The sequence below is a fragment of the Elephantulus edwardii genome, unplaced genomic scaffold (genome assembly GCF_000299155.1).
Source record: "Elephantulus edwardii isolate Elephantulus edwardi_28Jun2011 unplaced genomic scaffold, EleEdw1.0 scaffold00022, whole genome shotgun sequence".
Lineage (NCBI taxonomy): Eukaryota > Metazoa > Chordata > Mammalia > Macroscelidea > Macroscelididae > Elephantulus > Elephantulus edwardii.
The window spans coordinates 15,642,154-15,656,255 of record NW_006399772.1 but is presented as its reverse complement, the minus strand read 5'-3'; the positions used below and the strand labels follow the sequence as shown (position 1 = coordinate 15,656,255).

The following is a 14,102-nucleotide window of genomic DNA, read 5'->3' as shown; positions in this document are numbered from 1 at the left end:
TCAGTTTCAGCAAGCAGGGTTGTGTCATCTGCATAACTCAGGTTGTTGATCACTCTTCCACCAATCCTGATGCCACACAGAACCCTCAAATGCTCAATTAAAAATATCAAAGCTTTTAGACCTACTAAACCAATTTAGTAGAGTGGCAGGATACAAGATCAATATATACATTATAACATACAGTTTTCATTTTTACATTGTATCTTAACATTACAACATGGAAGAAGCATCATCATCCATCACGTACATCCAAATAAACAAATTTTAGCACATTTCATCTTAAACCATTAATTGTATCTTGGCTTTGGTTCTCTGGTTTCTGACATTTAGCTGGAGAAAGTTATGCCCTTGCTTTGAGTCTCTACAGAGTTATTAACATAATGTTAGATTTCCCTCACTGTATGATCTATTTATTCATACCTCTACCTTCAGTTGTGATTTCTCCTTCCTCCCATTTTTCATTTGTTTGTACCCAAACTTTTCCACGTAGGGAAGGAACATCAGCATAAGATGTGTGCCAGTCCAAACCTCCGGTAGCAAGACCAGGCTGTCAAGTGCTTCCCCTTTAGGCCATTCCCACTCATGTTAGGTAGGGTCACATTGGTAAAACACCAGGGGGCTGAAGCCGCCACTAGGTCCTGTTGTTGTTGTTAGGTGCTGTCAAGTCACGTACGACTCATCATAACCCTGTGAACAATAGCTCTAAACCCTGTTCTATCCTGTGCCATCTTTATACATCCTGACACACGAGCCCATTGCAGCCCATGAAAATCCACCTGGTAGAGGGTCTTCTTCACCTTCACTGATCTTCCACTCTTCTCAGCATCATGTCAAAGGAATAGCCCCTCCTAACCACATGCCCAAGGTATGTGAGGCAAAACTTCATCATTTTTGCCTTCAAAGAGCACTCTGGCTGCACCCTCTCCAAGACATATTTGTTTATTCTTTTGGCCATCCATGGGATGTTTAGTGCTCTTCTCCAACACCACAACTCAAAGGAATCAATTCTTCTTCTGTCATCTTTATTCATTGTCCAGCTTCCAGAAGTGATCAGAAAGACCACTGACTGAATCAGACACTCCTTAGTCCTAAAACTAACATGATTCATTACTCCTCAATAATTTGGAGAGAGGTCCCTAACTGCAGACTCTCCCAGTGCAATGTGTCTCCTATTTCCTGACTGCTGGTATCAAGGGTGTTAATTGTGGATCCAAACAAGAGGAAGCTGTTGACAGTTTCATTCTTCTCTCCATCCATCATGACACTGCCTATTGGTCCAGTGGGAAGAATCTTTATTTTCTTGACACTGAAATATGATCCATAATGAAGGCTACATTCCTTGATCTTCTGCAACAAGGGCTTCAAGTCATCCTCACTTTTAGCAAGAAAGGCTGTGTCATCTGCATAATGCAGGGTTTTTTATGAGTCTACCTTCAATCCTGATGCTGCATTCCTCTTCATAGAATCCAGCTTTTAAAAAAAAATTTTATTAAGTATTCTTTATTTTTTATTATAATTATTACATTTTATTAATTTTAATGAACATTTACAGAGATTTTGGGTTTTCATTCATTCATTGTTGCACTATTTTCTCTACCCTCATCCCCAGTTCGTTCTTCTTCCTTGAAAGTCTGTTTTAATTGTCCAATTGCCACAGTGCTTGTCAAAGCCAGTTCTAATTAATCTCCTTTGTCAGTGTGTCCTTTGCCATTCCCTATGAATCCAGCTTCTTGAAGAATTTTCTCAACATACAGATTAAATAGGTATGGAGAGAAAATACAACCCTGACACACTCCCTTTTTAACTTTACACCATACAGTTGTTTCCCTGCTCTATTTGCACACCAGCCTCCTGGTCAAGGTATAGGTTTCACCTAAGCACAGTTAAAGCACTCTGGGACTCCCATTCTTCTCAAGGCCAGCCACAATGTGTTATGATTCACATAGATAATAAATAAAGCACAAGTAGACATTCTCCTGGTATTCTTTCCTTTCTGCCAGGATCCATCTGACAGCATTGCCCCTAGGCACGACACTCATATTCTTGTTAACTCTTAACTTTTGCAAGGTAAGGTGAAGTTACAGTCTACCCTCTCAGAACTTTGGGAATTCTCGCTTACAAATATAAAGTTATTGTTACAATGGTTTGCTCAGGAGTAACTCCTGCTTCTGATAACTGCATCCCTGGACCTGGGGCTGCACCATCTGGCAAGAAGAAAACAATTTAAGGTGATATGGAAAAGAATTTTATAGTAGCACCGGCATCTTCCTCTATTCCTCTTCTCCAGATACCCCAGAGAAATATAGGAATCTGTCCAGTAGTGAACCCCCTTTAGTTTCTCTCATATTGACTGTGAACAGTGGAAACAACGAAATGTCAACAGCCCAAATGTTCAGCAACTATGAATAAATTGAGAAATTGTGGTATGTCCACACAATGGAATACTATGCAGCCCTAAGGAACAGTGATTTTGTAAACTATTATGTAACATGGGAGAATCTAGAGAGCATTATGCTAACTTAATCTCTTAAGGACAAATACTGCATAAGGTCATCATTGTAAAACTAGAAGAATATCTAGTAAGATGTGTGTAAAGGTCCAAAGGGGAATGAGAAAGAGGGGAAGGAAAAGAGGCAGTATAGAAAGGGCTGGAAAATCAGAGTTTAGAGGTTGGATGGGGTGGGCAATTGTTGAGGAATAGGAAATAATTAAAGGAGACTTGAAAAGAGGAAGTAATAATAAACAGGTTGTTATTAGATGCCCTTGAGTCGAATGCTGTACAACCCATAGCTACCCAATAAACAACAAATCTGGACCCTGTCCATTCCTGTGCTGTCCTCACACTCTAACACACCCAAGCCCATTGCTGCAGTCACTGTGTCCTATCCTGTACCGTCCTCACAGTCTAACACACCCAAGCCCATTGCTGCAGTCACTGTGTCCTATCCTGTGCCATCCTCACACTCTAACAAACCCAAGTCCATTGGTGCAGTCACTGTGTCCTATCCTGTACCATCCCCACACTCTTAACACACCCAAGTCCACTGGTGCAGTTACTGTGTCCTATCCTGTACCGTCCTCACTCACACTCTAACACACCCAAGCCCATTGCTGCAGTCACTGTGTCCTATCCTGTGCCATCCTCACACTCTAACAAACCCAAGTCCATTGGTGCAGTCAGTGTTTCCGTCCATATGTTTGAAGGTCTTTTACTCCTTCATCACCCCTCCACCTTGTCACGCATGATGCCCTTCTCCAAGAAATAACCTTTCCTAGAAATTTGCCCAAAGTACGTGAGATGAAGCTTCATTGTCTTTGCCTCCAAGGAGCACCCTGGCTGTACTTTTCTCCAAAACATAGCTGTTTCTTCTTTGGACAATCTGTAGGATATTCAGCACTAATTATAGACACAGATCAATAGTAACTAGTTATATAAAATACAGTGTATGTGACTGATTGTATGAGATACAAATGTAAATAATAGATTGTATAAAACACAGTGTACATGAACCAGAAAAAGAAGTGATGCCTTTGAATGTGGTGTTGGTGAAGAGTGCTGGCTATCTCATGGACTGCTAAAAGAACAAACAGATAGGTTTTTGGAGAGTGTGTAGCCATAAAGCTCCATGCAGGCGGGGATGACAAAGTTTCATCTCCCATACTTTGGACATGTGCTGGGAGAAGCTATTCCTTGGAGACAGACATCATGCTTGGAAAGGTGAAGGGTGACGGGTCAGCTAAATAGAGGGAGATCCTCGGCAAGATGGATTGACACAGTGACCGCAGCAATGGGCTCAAGTGTGTCAGAGACGATGAGGATGTCACAGGATAGGACAGGGTTCACATCTGTTCTTCACAGGATCACAATGAATCATACTTGACTCAGCTGCACCTAACATGTCAGATTTGACAAATAAACTCAAGCCTACCATAGCATCTGGGGAGACACATTTGACTGTCTTGATGCAGCTGCCTCCGTTAGAAGGAAAGTACCACTTCCCAGGACTCTTAGTCTCTTATTTTACATGCAAACCCATAGTGTGAACTCAGAGGAACCTATTCCCAATTAAATTGCACTTCTCCAAGAACTACAGTTACCACTGATTGCTTCTCCCGTTGTGCTTGTATTGTTTTAAATGTTATTGCTCTAATTAAAAGTGGATAAATTCTTTGCTGAGCACAAAGGTTGTATGGAAAATGCAAGATTTTTATATTATAAGTATACTGGGCGCAAGTGGCAGCACTTACATAAACTGCAGCATCTTTGGCTCTGTGGGTGCCACATAAGCTTTTTCACTATTGATTTTTCAGACTTAAAACTTATTAGAATGAAATTATATGAATTCCAAGAACAAAAGAAATGGCAGTTAAATTATCTTTTCTCCAGCAATATTGAAATAAGAATACAGAATATTTCATTTTGGTATGCCTTCTCAGCCGGTGGCCTGGTCCTCTGCTGAGTTGAAGGACATTACATAAATTCATAAAGTGGGATGCATTCCTGGAAATCGCTCAGCCCTGAGAACCGTGCAGATGAAGCGCAGCGGTCTTGGCTGGTCTTGGGTGGTACATGCGGAGAGTGAAGCCTCACATATGAACTTTATGGACCAAAGGCCACGTCTTGTATGTAAATAGAAACCACTGTGGATCCAGGACTCAGCACAGAGGAAATCTCCCTGCTGTGTCTGTGGCAGCAGCTGTGACTTTTGCGTATCTCTCTAGAGGAAGTCCAAATGAAGCGCACTGCAGCATTCTAACCCAGATGGCTTGAAAGGCAGGGACCTCATAAAAAAAAAACAAAAAAAACAAACCCAACAAAAAACCCCCAAGTGATTAATCTTCATTAAGGCCCTGGTAGAATGAAGGTGATGGTAGGTAGCGGTCATGTCACCAGATTCTGCTAGAAGCAAGACTGTTTTTTTTTAAGCACACAACAGAGAGTCTACTTAGAAATAAAAATAGAACTGAGGAGCCAGATTGCTGTGGTAATGGCAAAAGCAAGAAAATGGAGAGTTGAAAGTCAAAGAGGAGAGGAATAAACTTAGGAGAAGTAATGCAAACAAAAATATGTATGAAATAATGTTTACTCTTTCTATGGTACTCTCTAATATTTTCAACTTCATTTGGGAGAAAAAATGCTTATTGCAACTAACCACATGAATTCCATGATTCACTAGTAAGTTGTGACTTGTAGTTTGGGAGACATTCTGGATGGTAAGACTTTGGCACTCATGCTTTGTTGTCAGGGGAGATTAATCCTTAAAGAAGGACAATGCTTGGTAGAAAGTCAGTGAAAAAGAGGAAAACCTTCAATGAGATGGATTTGAACAGTTTCTACAGGGCTGAAACATAGCAAGTGAAAAGTAGGCACACAGTGAAAAATGTACTCTCAGTTTTAAAATGAAAGCAAAAATACATATATACTAAATAAGTGGCAATACATCACAGAGAGAAAAATATTGGCTGGGATATTATTAATTTAGCTTATGATTTTACAGGGTAAATTTAGTCCATACTGACTTTTGCTTTAAGTATTCTGTTTGAAGACAATTCAGAGTAAGTTGCTGATGTTTTTAAAAGTCCTTTCTAAAAAATATGTTTTTCATGTCTTTTTTCTTTTTCTTTTAATTAGGGGGAGTTTGTTGCTTGTCTCCTCTCTCTCTTACGGCAGATGACAGATAGACATTACCAACAGCTTCTTGATAGTTTCAATACAAAGGAAGACCTAAGGGTAAGTGACATTTGTTAAAATTTCTTTAATATGCCTTTTTAGTTTCCCTTGTTCTTATCTGTCATTGCGCAGATAGTCCTTTGATAATTGCCTTACTGGATTCCACTAAATTCTAAACTTTTTTCTGTTTCATCTATCTGCTCATCTATGTTAGATCTTTAAGATTTCTGCCACTCAAACAGAGAAAAGAACTCTGTTTTGAACAAAATATAGGATTTAAAATACTTATCATCAAAGTTCAGTCAACTGGAAACAGTAACAGAACTAAGGAGTTAAGAACAAATAAACAATCTCTAATAAAGTTGTTGTTGTTGTTGTTCTTGATTGCCTTTGAGTTGAACACAACTCATAGCAACCCTATGAATAAAAGGCCTGGAGCCTCTCTATAACTAGCACATTTATCAAAGTTCATAGAGTTAATGGAGGCATGTTGTTTAGGAAGTGGATGCCACTCCTGCTTCCAAACCTGTCATAGTATGTTATTGTTGTTATGTGCCATTGGCTTGCCTGCAATACACAGCGACCCTGTGTATAACAGCTCTGAACCCTTTCCTGTCCTGAGCCAGTCTCACTAATTCCAACACACCAGCCCTCCATTGCCCCAGTCACTGTATCACTCCATCTCATCCGTGGTCTCCCTCTCCTGCACTGTCCATCCAACCTTACAAATATGATGTGCTTCTTCAAGGACCAATCTCTCCTGGTCATGTGCCCAAAATAAGTGAGGTGGAATTTAAAAATCTTAGCCTCCAAGGAGAGACTTGGTTTCACTCTCTCTGAGACAGACCTATTTGTTTCTTTGGCAGTCCATGCTATGTTCAAGACTTTTCTCCAGCACCACAACTCGAAGACATTGAATCTTCTTCTGTCATCCGTAGTCCAACTCTCTGAAACGTAACAAGTAATTGAGAAGGCCATGCCCTGGATTAACCACACCTTTGTATCTAGACTGACATCATTGCTCTTCAGCACTCTGGAGAGATCCATGACAATAGATTTTCCCAATGCAATTCGTCTTTTGATTTCCTCACTGCTGGTGTTAAGAGTGTTGATTGTGGATCCGAGCAAGCTGTAATTACTAACAGCCTTCTCCATCTATTATGGTGTTGCCAATTGGCCCCGTGGTGAGAATCTTTGTTTTGATGTTGAGCTTCAATCTATATTGAGGACTATAGTCCTTGACCTTCTGCAGCAAGTGCTTCAGGTCTTCTTCAGTTTTAGCAAGCAAGGTTGTGTCATCTGCTTATCGTAGGTTGTTAATGAGTCTTCCTCCAATCTCAGAGCCACACTCTTCCTCATAAAGCCTTGCTTCTGAATGATCTGTTCTACATATAGATTGAAAAAGTACAGAGACAAGATGCATCCCTGACACACTCCTTTCTTTATTTTGAACCATGCAGTGTTTCCTTTCTCTGTTCTGAGGACTGCTTCCTGGTCCAAGTATAGATTTCATATAAGCACAATCAACTGTTCTGAGATTCCCATTTTCCTAATGGTTAGCCACAATTTACTGTGATCCACACAGTCAAATGTTTTTGCATAGTCAGTGAAACACAAACATTCTTCTGGTACTCTTTGCTTTCTGCCAAGATCCTTCTGACATTGGCAATAATGTCCCTAATGCCACGTCATGCTTGAGAGGGTGGATGGACAGCACAGGAGAGGAAGACCCTTGATGAGATGGATTGATTCAATCACTGGGGTAATAGGGACAGGTGTGTCAGAGACAGTAAGATTGGCAAGGGATAGAGCAGGATTTAGGGCTCTAAACGCAAGCGACTTGACAGCACATAACACCAACAATAGTAATGCCTTTGTGTTGTCATGTTGGAGAAGAGTACTGAATATCTCATGGACTGCCAAGAGAAAGTGCAGATGTGTCTTGGGAAAAGTTTAGTCAGAGTGCTTCTTGGAGTCAAGGATGATGAAGCTTTGTCTTTCATACTTGGGTCATATTACTAGAAGAAATTATTTCTTGGAAAGGGATCTCATGCTTGGAAGAGTGAGAGGGAGGAAGACCCACAATGAGATGGATTGAAACAGCGACTGCAACAGCGGGCTCAGGTGTAGAAGAGATGATAAGGATGGTACAAGAGTCAGGTCTGTTGTTCATAGGGTTGATATTAGTAATGCTCAACCTGATGACGTCTAACAACAGCATTTATATTGGCCTATGCTTATTTAAGGCACAACGATAAGTCATTGATACTATGTAGATCATTATCTCAGTCTTTAGAATCTCATTATATTCTTACTAGACTCTTCCTTTTAATGATTTCCTTTTTGATAACCAGTATATTTACAAAATTCAAATACATTGTTTTAGAGAACAGAATCTTCCAATTTCTCTCACCCCCTCCCCATCAAATTGCACAACTCCAGGATTAATCCCCTCCTCCCCCTGCACATCCTCATCCCTTTGCTTCCACCCTCCCCCACACCCCATGGATCCTTATTCTACAATAATGATTTTGTACAGTCTTTGTCCTTGAGGGACTGAGTTAGTTCACTCAACATACTGCTCTCCAGTCCCTCCCAAGTTAGGTAATAATTTACAAAATCATTGCTCTTATCCATTGTTGGTGGGATTGTAAAATGGTACAACCATACTGGAAGGCACTATGGCACTTCTTCAGAAAGCTGAACATAGAAATTCCATATGACTCAGCTATTCAGGCATATTGGAATATACCCTGAGAAAATGAGCACTGAGGCACAAATGGAGATTTGTACACCAATGTTCATAGCATCGTTATTCACCAACACAAAACCATGGAAACAGCCCACAGGTCCAACCACAACGAATAGATTGAGAAATTATGGTACATTCACACAATGGAATACTACACAGCCTGCAGGAATAACTTTCTTTTTGATGGGCATCCAGGGTGTTTCGGGTTTCTGCCATCAGAACACTATAATGAACATCTTCGTCCATGTATCTTTATGAACTTGTGCCTTTATTTGTATAGAATTAACTCCTGAAAGAAGAATATATGGACTGTGGGCTATGCACATTTTAAATTTAAGTAGATACTGACCAATTAATATTGTTGTTGTTAGGTGCCACTGAGTCAAGTAGGACTCATACAGCAACCCCACGAGCAGTAATCTGAGCCCTGTTCTATCCTATTCTGTGCTATGTTCATCACCTGTGACACACCTGAGCCTGTTGCTCCCGTCACTGTGACAGTCCACCTTGTTGAAGGTCTTCCTATCTTCTGCTGACCCTTTACCTTTCCACACATGATGTCCCTTTCCAAGGAAAAGCCCCTCCCAACAAAATGTCCAAACTATGTGAGCAAAGCTTCACTATCAGTGTCTTTAAGGAACACTCTGGCAGCAGTTTCTCCAAAACATATGTTTGTTTTCTGGGCTGTCCAGAGGCTATTCAGTATTCTTCTCTAACACCCCAACTCAAAGACATCGATTGTTCTTCTGTCATCCTTTCTCATTGGCCAGCTCTCAGATATTATAGAAAGGGATTTTAAAAAGCCCATGGCTGAATCAAGTACACCTTAGAATTTAAACTGATGTAGTTGCTCCTTAGAACTTCGCAGAGGGATCCTTGACAGTAGACTTTCCTAATGCACTACTTTTTCTTTTTTTTAATTTTTTTACTGTTGATACCAAGGGTGTTGATTGTGGATCCGTGTAAGATGAGATCATTCCTTATTTCTCTTGTCACTGGTTCCCCTCCCACCCCCACCTCTTTATTTTCCATTTCAAAGAAAGATTTGGTCTAGCACTTCCCATGATTCTCTCAATCAGAATGAATTTTGCAAGCTTGTAGCCCTCAGGTGTCTACTAAGATGAAGGGTCTTTTAGTGCTATTCTTGTTTGAATCACCTGGATATCCCCACGGTTTCTGTTGGAACAGTTTTTGACTTCGTGAACACAGTGCCAGTTTCTTCTCCTCGGTCCCCAGGTAATTGAAACAGTGGTGTGAGTCACTGTGTCAGAGCACAGAGTGTGTAGGAGCAAAGAATGGGGGCTGGAACTCGGCATTGTTTCTTTCTTTTTTTTTTCCCCCCCTTCTCTAGAACATGGCATTATTTTTTAAAATGAACAAAAGCAAAACTAGGGTGTTGATTAGGGGTTTTTTCCTCCTTCTGTAGTCAGCGATGTTTTATTATACACCCACCATGTCGTGGGGGCTAAAATTTTGTCCATCTTGCTGGTATTTCATGCATATGTAACAGTTAGACTCCTGTCTTTGTTGATTATGACTTTTCATAAAGAAATGTGGAGGTCCTGATTTAAGCTGAGGTTATACATGTTCTGGAAGCAAAGCACTGTGAAAACCTTTAATTGTCTCCCATATATAAGCTCACTAGCTTTCAAAAAAAAATTGTATCTGATCAAGTTTTCACCTAAGTTTAAAGTTTGGCATATTCCCTACTTATTGGAAAACAAGTCTCAGTGTTTTTATTATGTTTATGTTTCAATTAATTATCTTCCATTCTAAGCACTTTCATGCCAACTACTAAATTAAAAAAAAATTACTTGTATTTCCCAAGCAAAATATAGTGTATCATTTTTATCTCCTTTGAATCTTTCTAGCGTGAAATATCTTTCCCATAACACCCTCTATTCCCATCACCCCATTATTTCCATGACCCCTCTATTCCCATTACTCCTCTATTTCCATCACCTCCTATACCCATCACCTCCTCTGTTCCCATCACCTCCTCTATACCCATCACCCCCACTATTTCCATCAACCCCTCTATTCCCATAACCCCCTCTATTCCCCTCACCCCCTCTATTCCCATTACCCCCTCTATTCCCATCACCCCTTCTGTTCGTATCACCCCTTCTATTCCCATCACCCCTTCTGTTCGCATCACCCCTTCTATTCCCATCACCCCCTCTCTTCCCATCACCCCCTCTATTCCCATCACCCCTTTTATTCCTATCACCCCCTCTATACCCATCACACCCTCTATTCCCATCACTCCCTCTATTCCTATCACCCCTTCTATTCCCATCACCCCCTCTATTCTCATCACCCCTTCTATTCCCATCACCCCTCTATTCCCATCACCTCCTCTATACCCATCACCCCCTCTATTCCCATCACCCCTTCTATTCCCATCACCCCCTCTATTCTCATCACCCCCTCTATTCATGTCACCCCTCTATTACCATCACCCCTCTATTCCCATCACCCCTCTATTCCCATCACCCCCTCTATTCCCATCACCTCCCCTATACCCATCACTCCCTCTATTCCCATCACCCCCTCTATTCCCATCACCCCTTCTATTCCCATCACCCCCTCTATTCCCATCACCCCTCTATTCCCATCACCACCTCAATTTGCATCACCCCCTTATACCTATCACTACCTCTATTCCCATCACCTCCTCTGTTTTCATCACCCCCTCTATTTCCATCACCATTGCCTAATACCTTGCCTCTGTTAAGTCCCTTCCCTGATGTTAACACATTCTCCAAAATTCCAGATGGTACTTTCTTCACGAAATCTTCAGACTACAGCCTCTGTGTGCCCTCCTATGTGCAACACTGCCATTATTTGCTTTGTTTCCTTGCATTTCCAGAGAACCCTTGAGTGTACTTCTGGAGTGTAAGGATTTTTTCTCTGTGTCTATCCAAAGCACAGATACTGGAAGCTTAAATCTTGATTGAATTAATGAATCCTGCCTGCTTCATAAGCTTATCTTTTTTTCTGTTCAGTAACTTTGATTTGTATTCTTTCTTTGAATATATTGATTACAGGAAAAAATAGATCTATAGCTCTTGAAGATTGAAGACCATTTGGGAGTTGTTTTGCATAATATACTTAAAGATTCAATTATGAGGATATCAAATTGAAATGTGGTAATGGTGATTAGCCCCCTGTAATTGAATTCAGTTCTCACATCAAAGGTGTTACACAGCTGAAATTTGTGCCACATTTTTCAGATCACATTTGACTACACCAGCAGTCTGCAGATTATGAATGAGATTTGTTCGGTAAATTTGTCTCTAACTCGGGAGAGGTGCACATGGCTTCTGTTTAGCCCTGTATGTTGGGCTGGGAACTGAAAGGTCATGGGTCAGATCCACTGGCCACTCTTCCTTCAGCAGAATGACGAAGCAGTCTCCTCCCGTAAGGATTGGTTATTGCTGTTATTAGGTGCCATCAAGTCACCTACGACTTACAGTGCCCCTGTGACCAACACATCAGAACCTTGGCCTATCCTGCAGCATTGCCGTGATCTCTGCCTTGCTCAAGCTCGTTTAGTCTGTAAAAGTTCATAGCTTTAAAATCTAATGGAAAGTCACCACGGCTGGAATCAACTCAAGGACAATGGGTCTATTTATGGTTTGCTTTCCTGCAAGAAAAGTCCTTTTGTGGTTAAAGTACTCAGTTGCTAACCAAAGGGGTTTCTGTTAGTACTCAGCCAAGCAGCTCTACGAGGAACCTACCTAGCAATTCAATTCCTTGAAGTTTAAGCCCCTAAGATGCAGTTTTATGCCGTCATATGGGATTGCTATCAGTCAAATTGACTTGAGGGAAACTAACAGGTACAATTGAAGATATTTTATCAGAAGGTGAGCTGATGAAACATAAGCCTATAATTTGAAAATTAGAATTTCCCCCCCCCCACTTGCTTTTTGTGTGAATAATTAAGGAGCCACAATGGCTCGGTGGTTAAAGAATTCAGCTCCTTACCAAGAGGTTGCTGGGTCAGTCCACCAGCCATTTCAAAACAACAACGAGGTCAACTGCTTCTGTGAACATGTGGAGTCTTGGGAACCCTACGGTCAGTTCTACTGGGCCTTACAGAGTCACTGTGAGTTGGATTTGATTCAATAACAATGAGTTATAGATGTGCTTAGGGAGACAGACCTTTTTAAAAAAGTCTCCTTGACTACCAGGGACCTTAAAGCATCTTCTCTCCCTCTTCCTAATTTTCAAGCATAAAAGCTCAGGCCCAGAGAGCTTCAATCAGTCTCCAAGGTCATTGAGCTAATTAATTACAGAGCCAGTTTTGGAATTTAAATTTTCTGTCTGTATACTATTCTTTTACTTTTATTAAAGTTTATCCATGAATGATTCCCTAAAGGAGTTGTAGCTTCAGTGGATGCTTTAAACCGCTACCATGAAATAACCAAGAAGTTTTAGGGCTTTATAGGAGAGATAGTTACAATGCAGATTTTAGTACAACATCACTTGCTACCAGGGCCTTTTTATTTTTGCCTTTTTATTTTTTTGTGAGATAGCTTGGAATAGGAAATTGGAATTGTCTAGAAAGGACTGTCTGTTCTCACACCCTACAAAGGGATTTTTTTCTCTCCTTCTGCAGAACTGCAGAATAATAATAATAAAAAGAATCAGTCTGGTCACTTAAAGACAGATGACCTTTTGGGCAAATTTCCACATGACATGTAACACCCATAAATCAGTGTGCATGTTGATGCCAAGGACTCTAAAATTAATTCTTGTCAAAATATTTATGAGCTTTATAAAAGCTGTTAAAGTGTATAAACACACATACACACACACACACACACACTCGTGCGTGTGCAGACCCACTACCACATGGTTCTCAGCTTTGCCTTTCTTTCTGTTGTCTGTTGCTGTGAGTGACAACCATAATCTTATATTCCAGCAGCTTTCCATGTTTAACATAATGTGTTGTTGGCTATGATAAATAAAACCCTTGGATCTTAGTTTGCTTTTTTATTTTTTAAGCAACATTGTGCACTTGCTTTCCAACAGGTTGTTAAAAGAATGTTTTTCTGGCAACACTTAAGATAATTTAAGGGGGAAAAAAATGTAAGAAGTTCCGGTAAAAAAGTCTAAATCCAATTGGCTGAGCCAATCCTTTTTTCAGTAGGATCTGCCATTTCATTCAGTAAATAAAAGACTTTCTCTCCTTTAGTGCCCACTGGTAGAGGATTTTTGGTCCTAGTTCTTGCACTGCATCAAGAAGAGATGTGTTTTTGTGTTTGACATTTGATTCTTGTCAAGAGTTCTTCCAGGTGTACAGTTTAAAGACAGTAGTCTCAGTGGATACTGCAGTCCTCTGGTGTGGCCTCTATGTGAAGAATTCCTTGACATTCTCATACTATGAAGTCCTCCTTGCTCAACTCAATTTTACAGATATTGTCTTTTAATTTCTGTACAAATCATACTCAGAACATTAGCTTGGATTGTGTGAACTTGCACACATGGTTTTGAATTCCTATTATATTTTCCCCAACACCCTCTAAGAAATGTGATCTTTTATTTAGAGTGCTTTGTTATTTAACACAGTTTCTGAATTTTGTGATGGTGGTGGTGTTAAGTTCTGCTGAGTTGGAAAACAACCCATAGCTGACCCTCGAGTGCATTTTCACAGGCATTAAACCTCATGAG

The 14,102-nt window shown here is 40.5% G+C and overlaps 1 protein-coding gene across 1 annotated transcript in view; it reads left to right on the top strand.

Moving 5' to 3' along the window:
• The window catches only part of DOCK4 (dedicator of cytokinesis 4), a 312,634-nt gene that overhangs the window by 189,527 nt on the left and 109,005 nt on the right, over positions 1 to 14,102 (top strand). Inside the window, exon 25 of the mRNA XM_006882693.1 lies at positions 5,633 to 5,731. Coding sequence (XP_006882755.1) covers positions 5,633 to 5,731 — 99 coding nt within the window. The remainder of the gene's footprint in view (positions 1 to 5,632; positions 5,732 to 14,102) is intronic.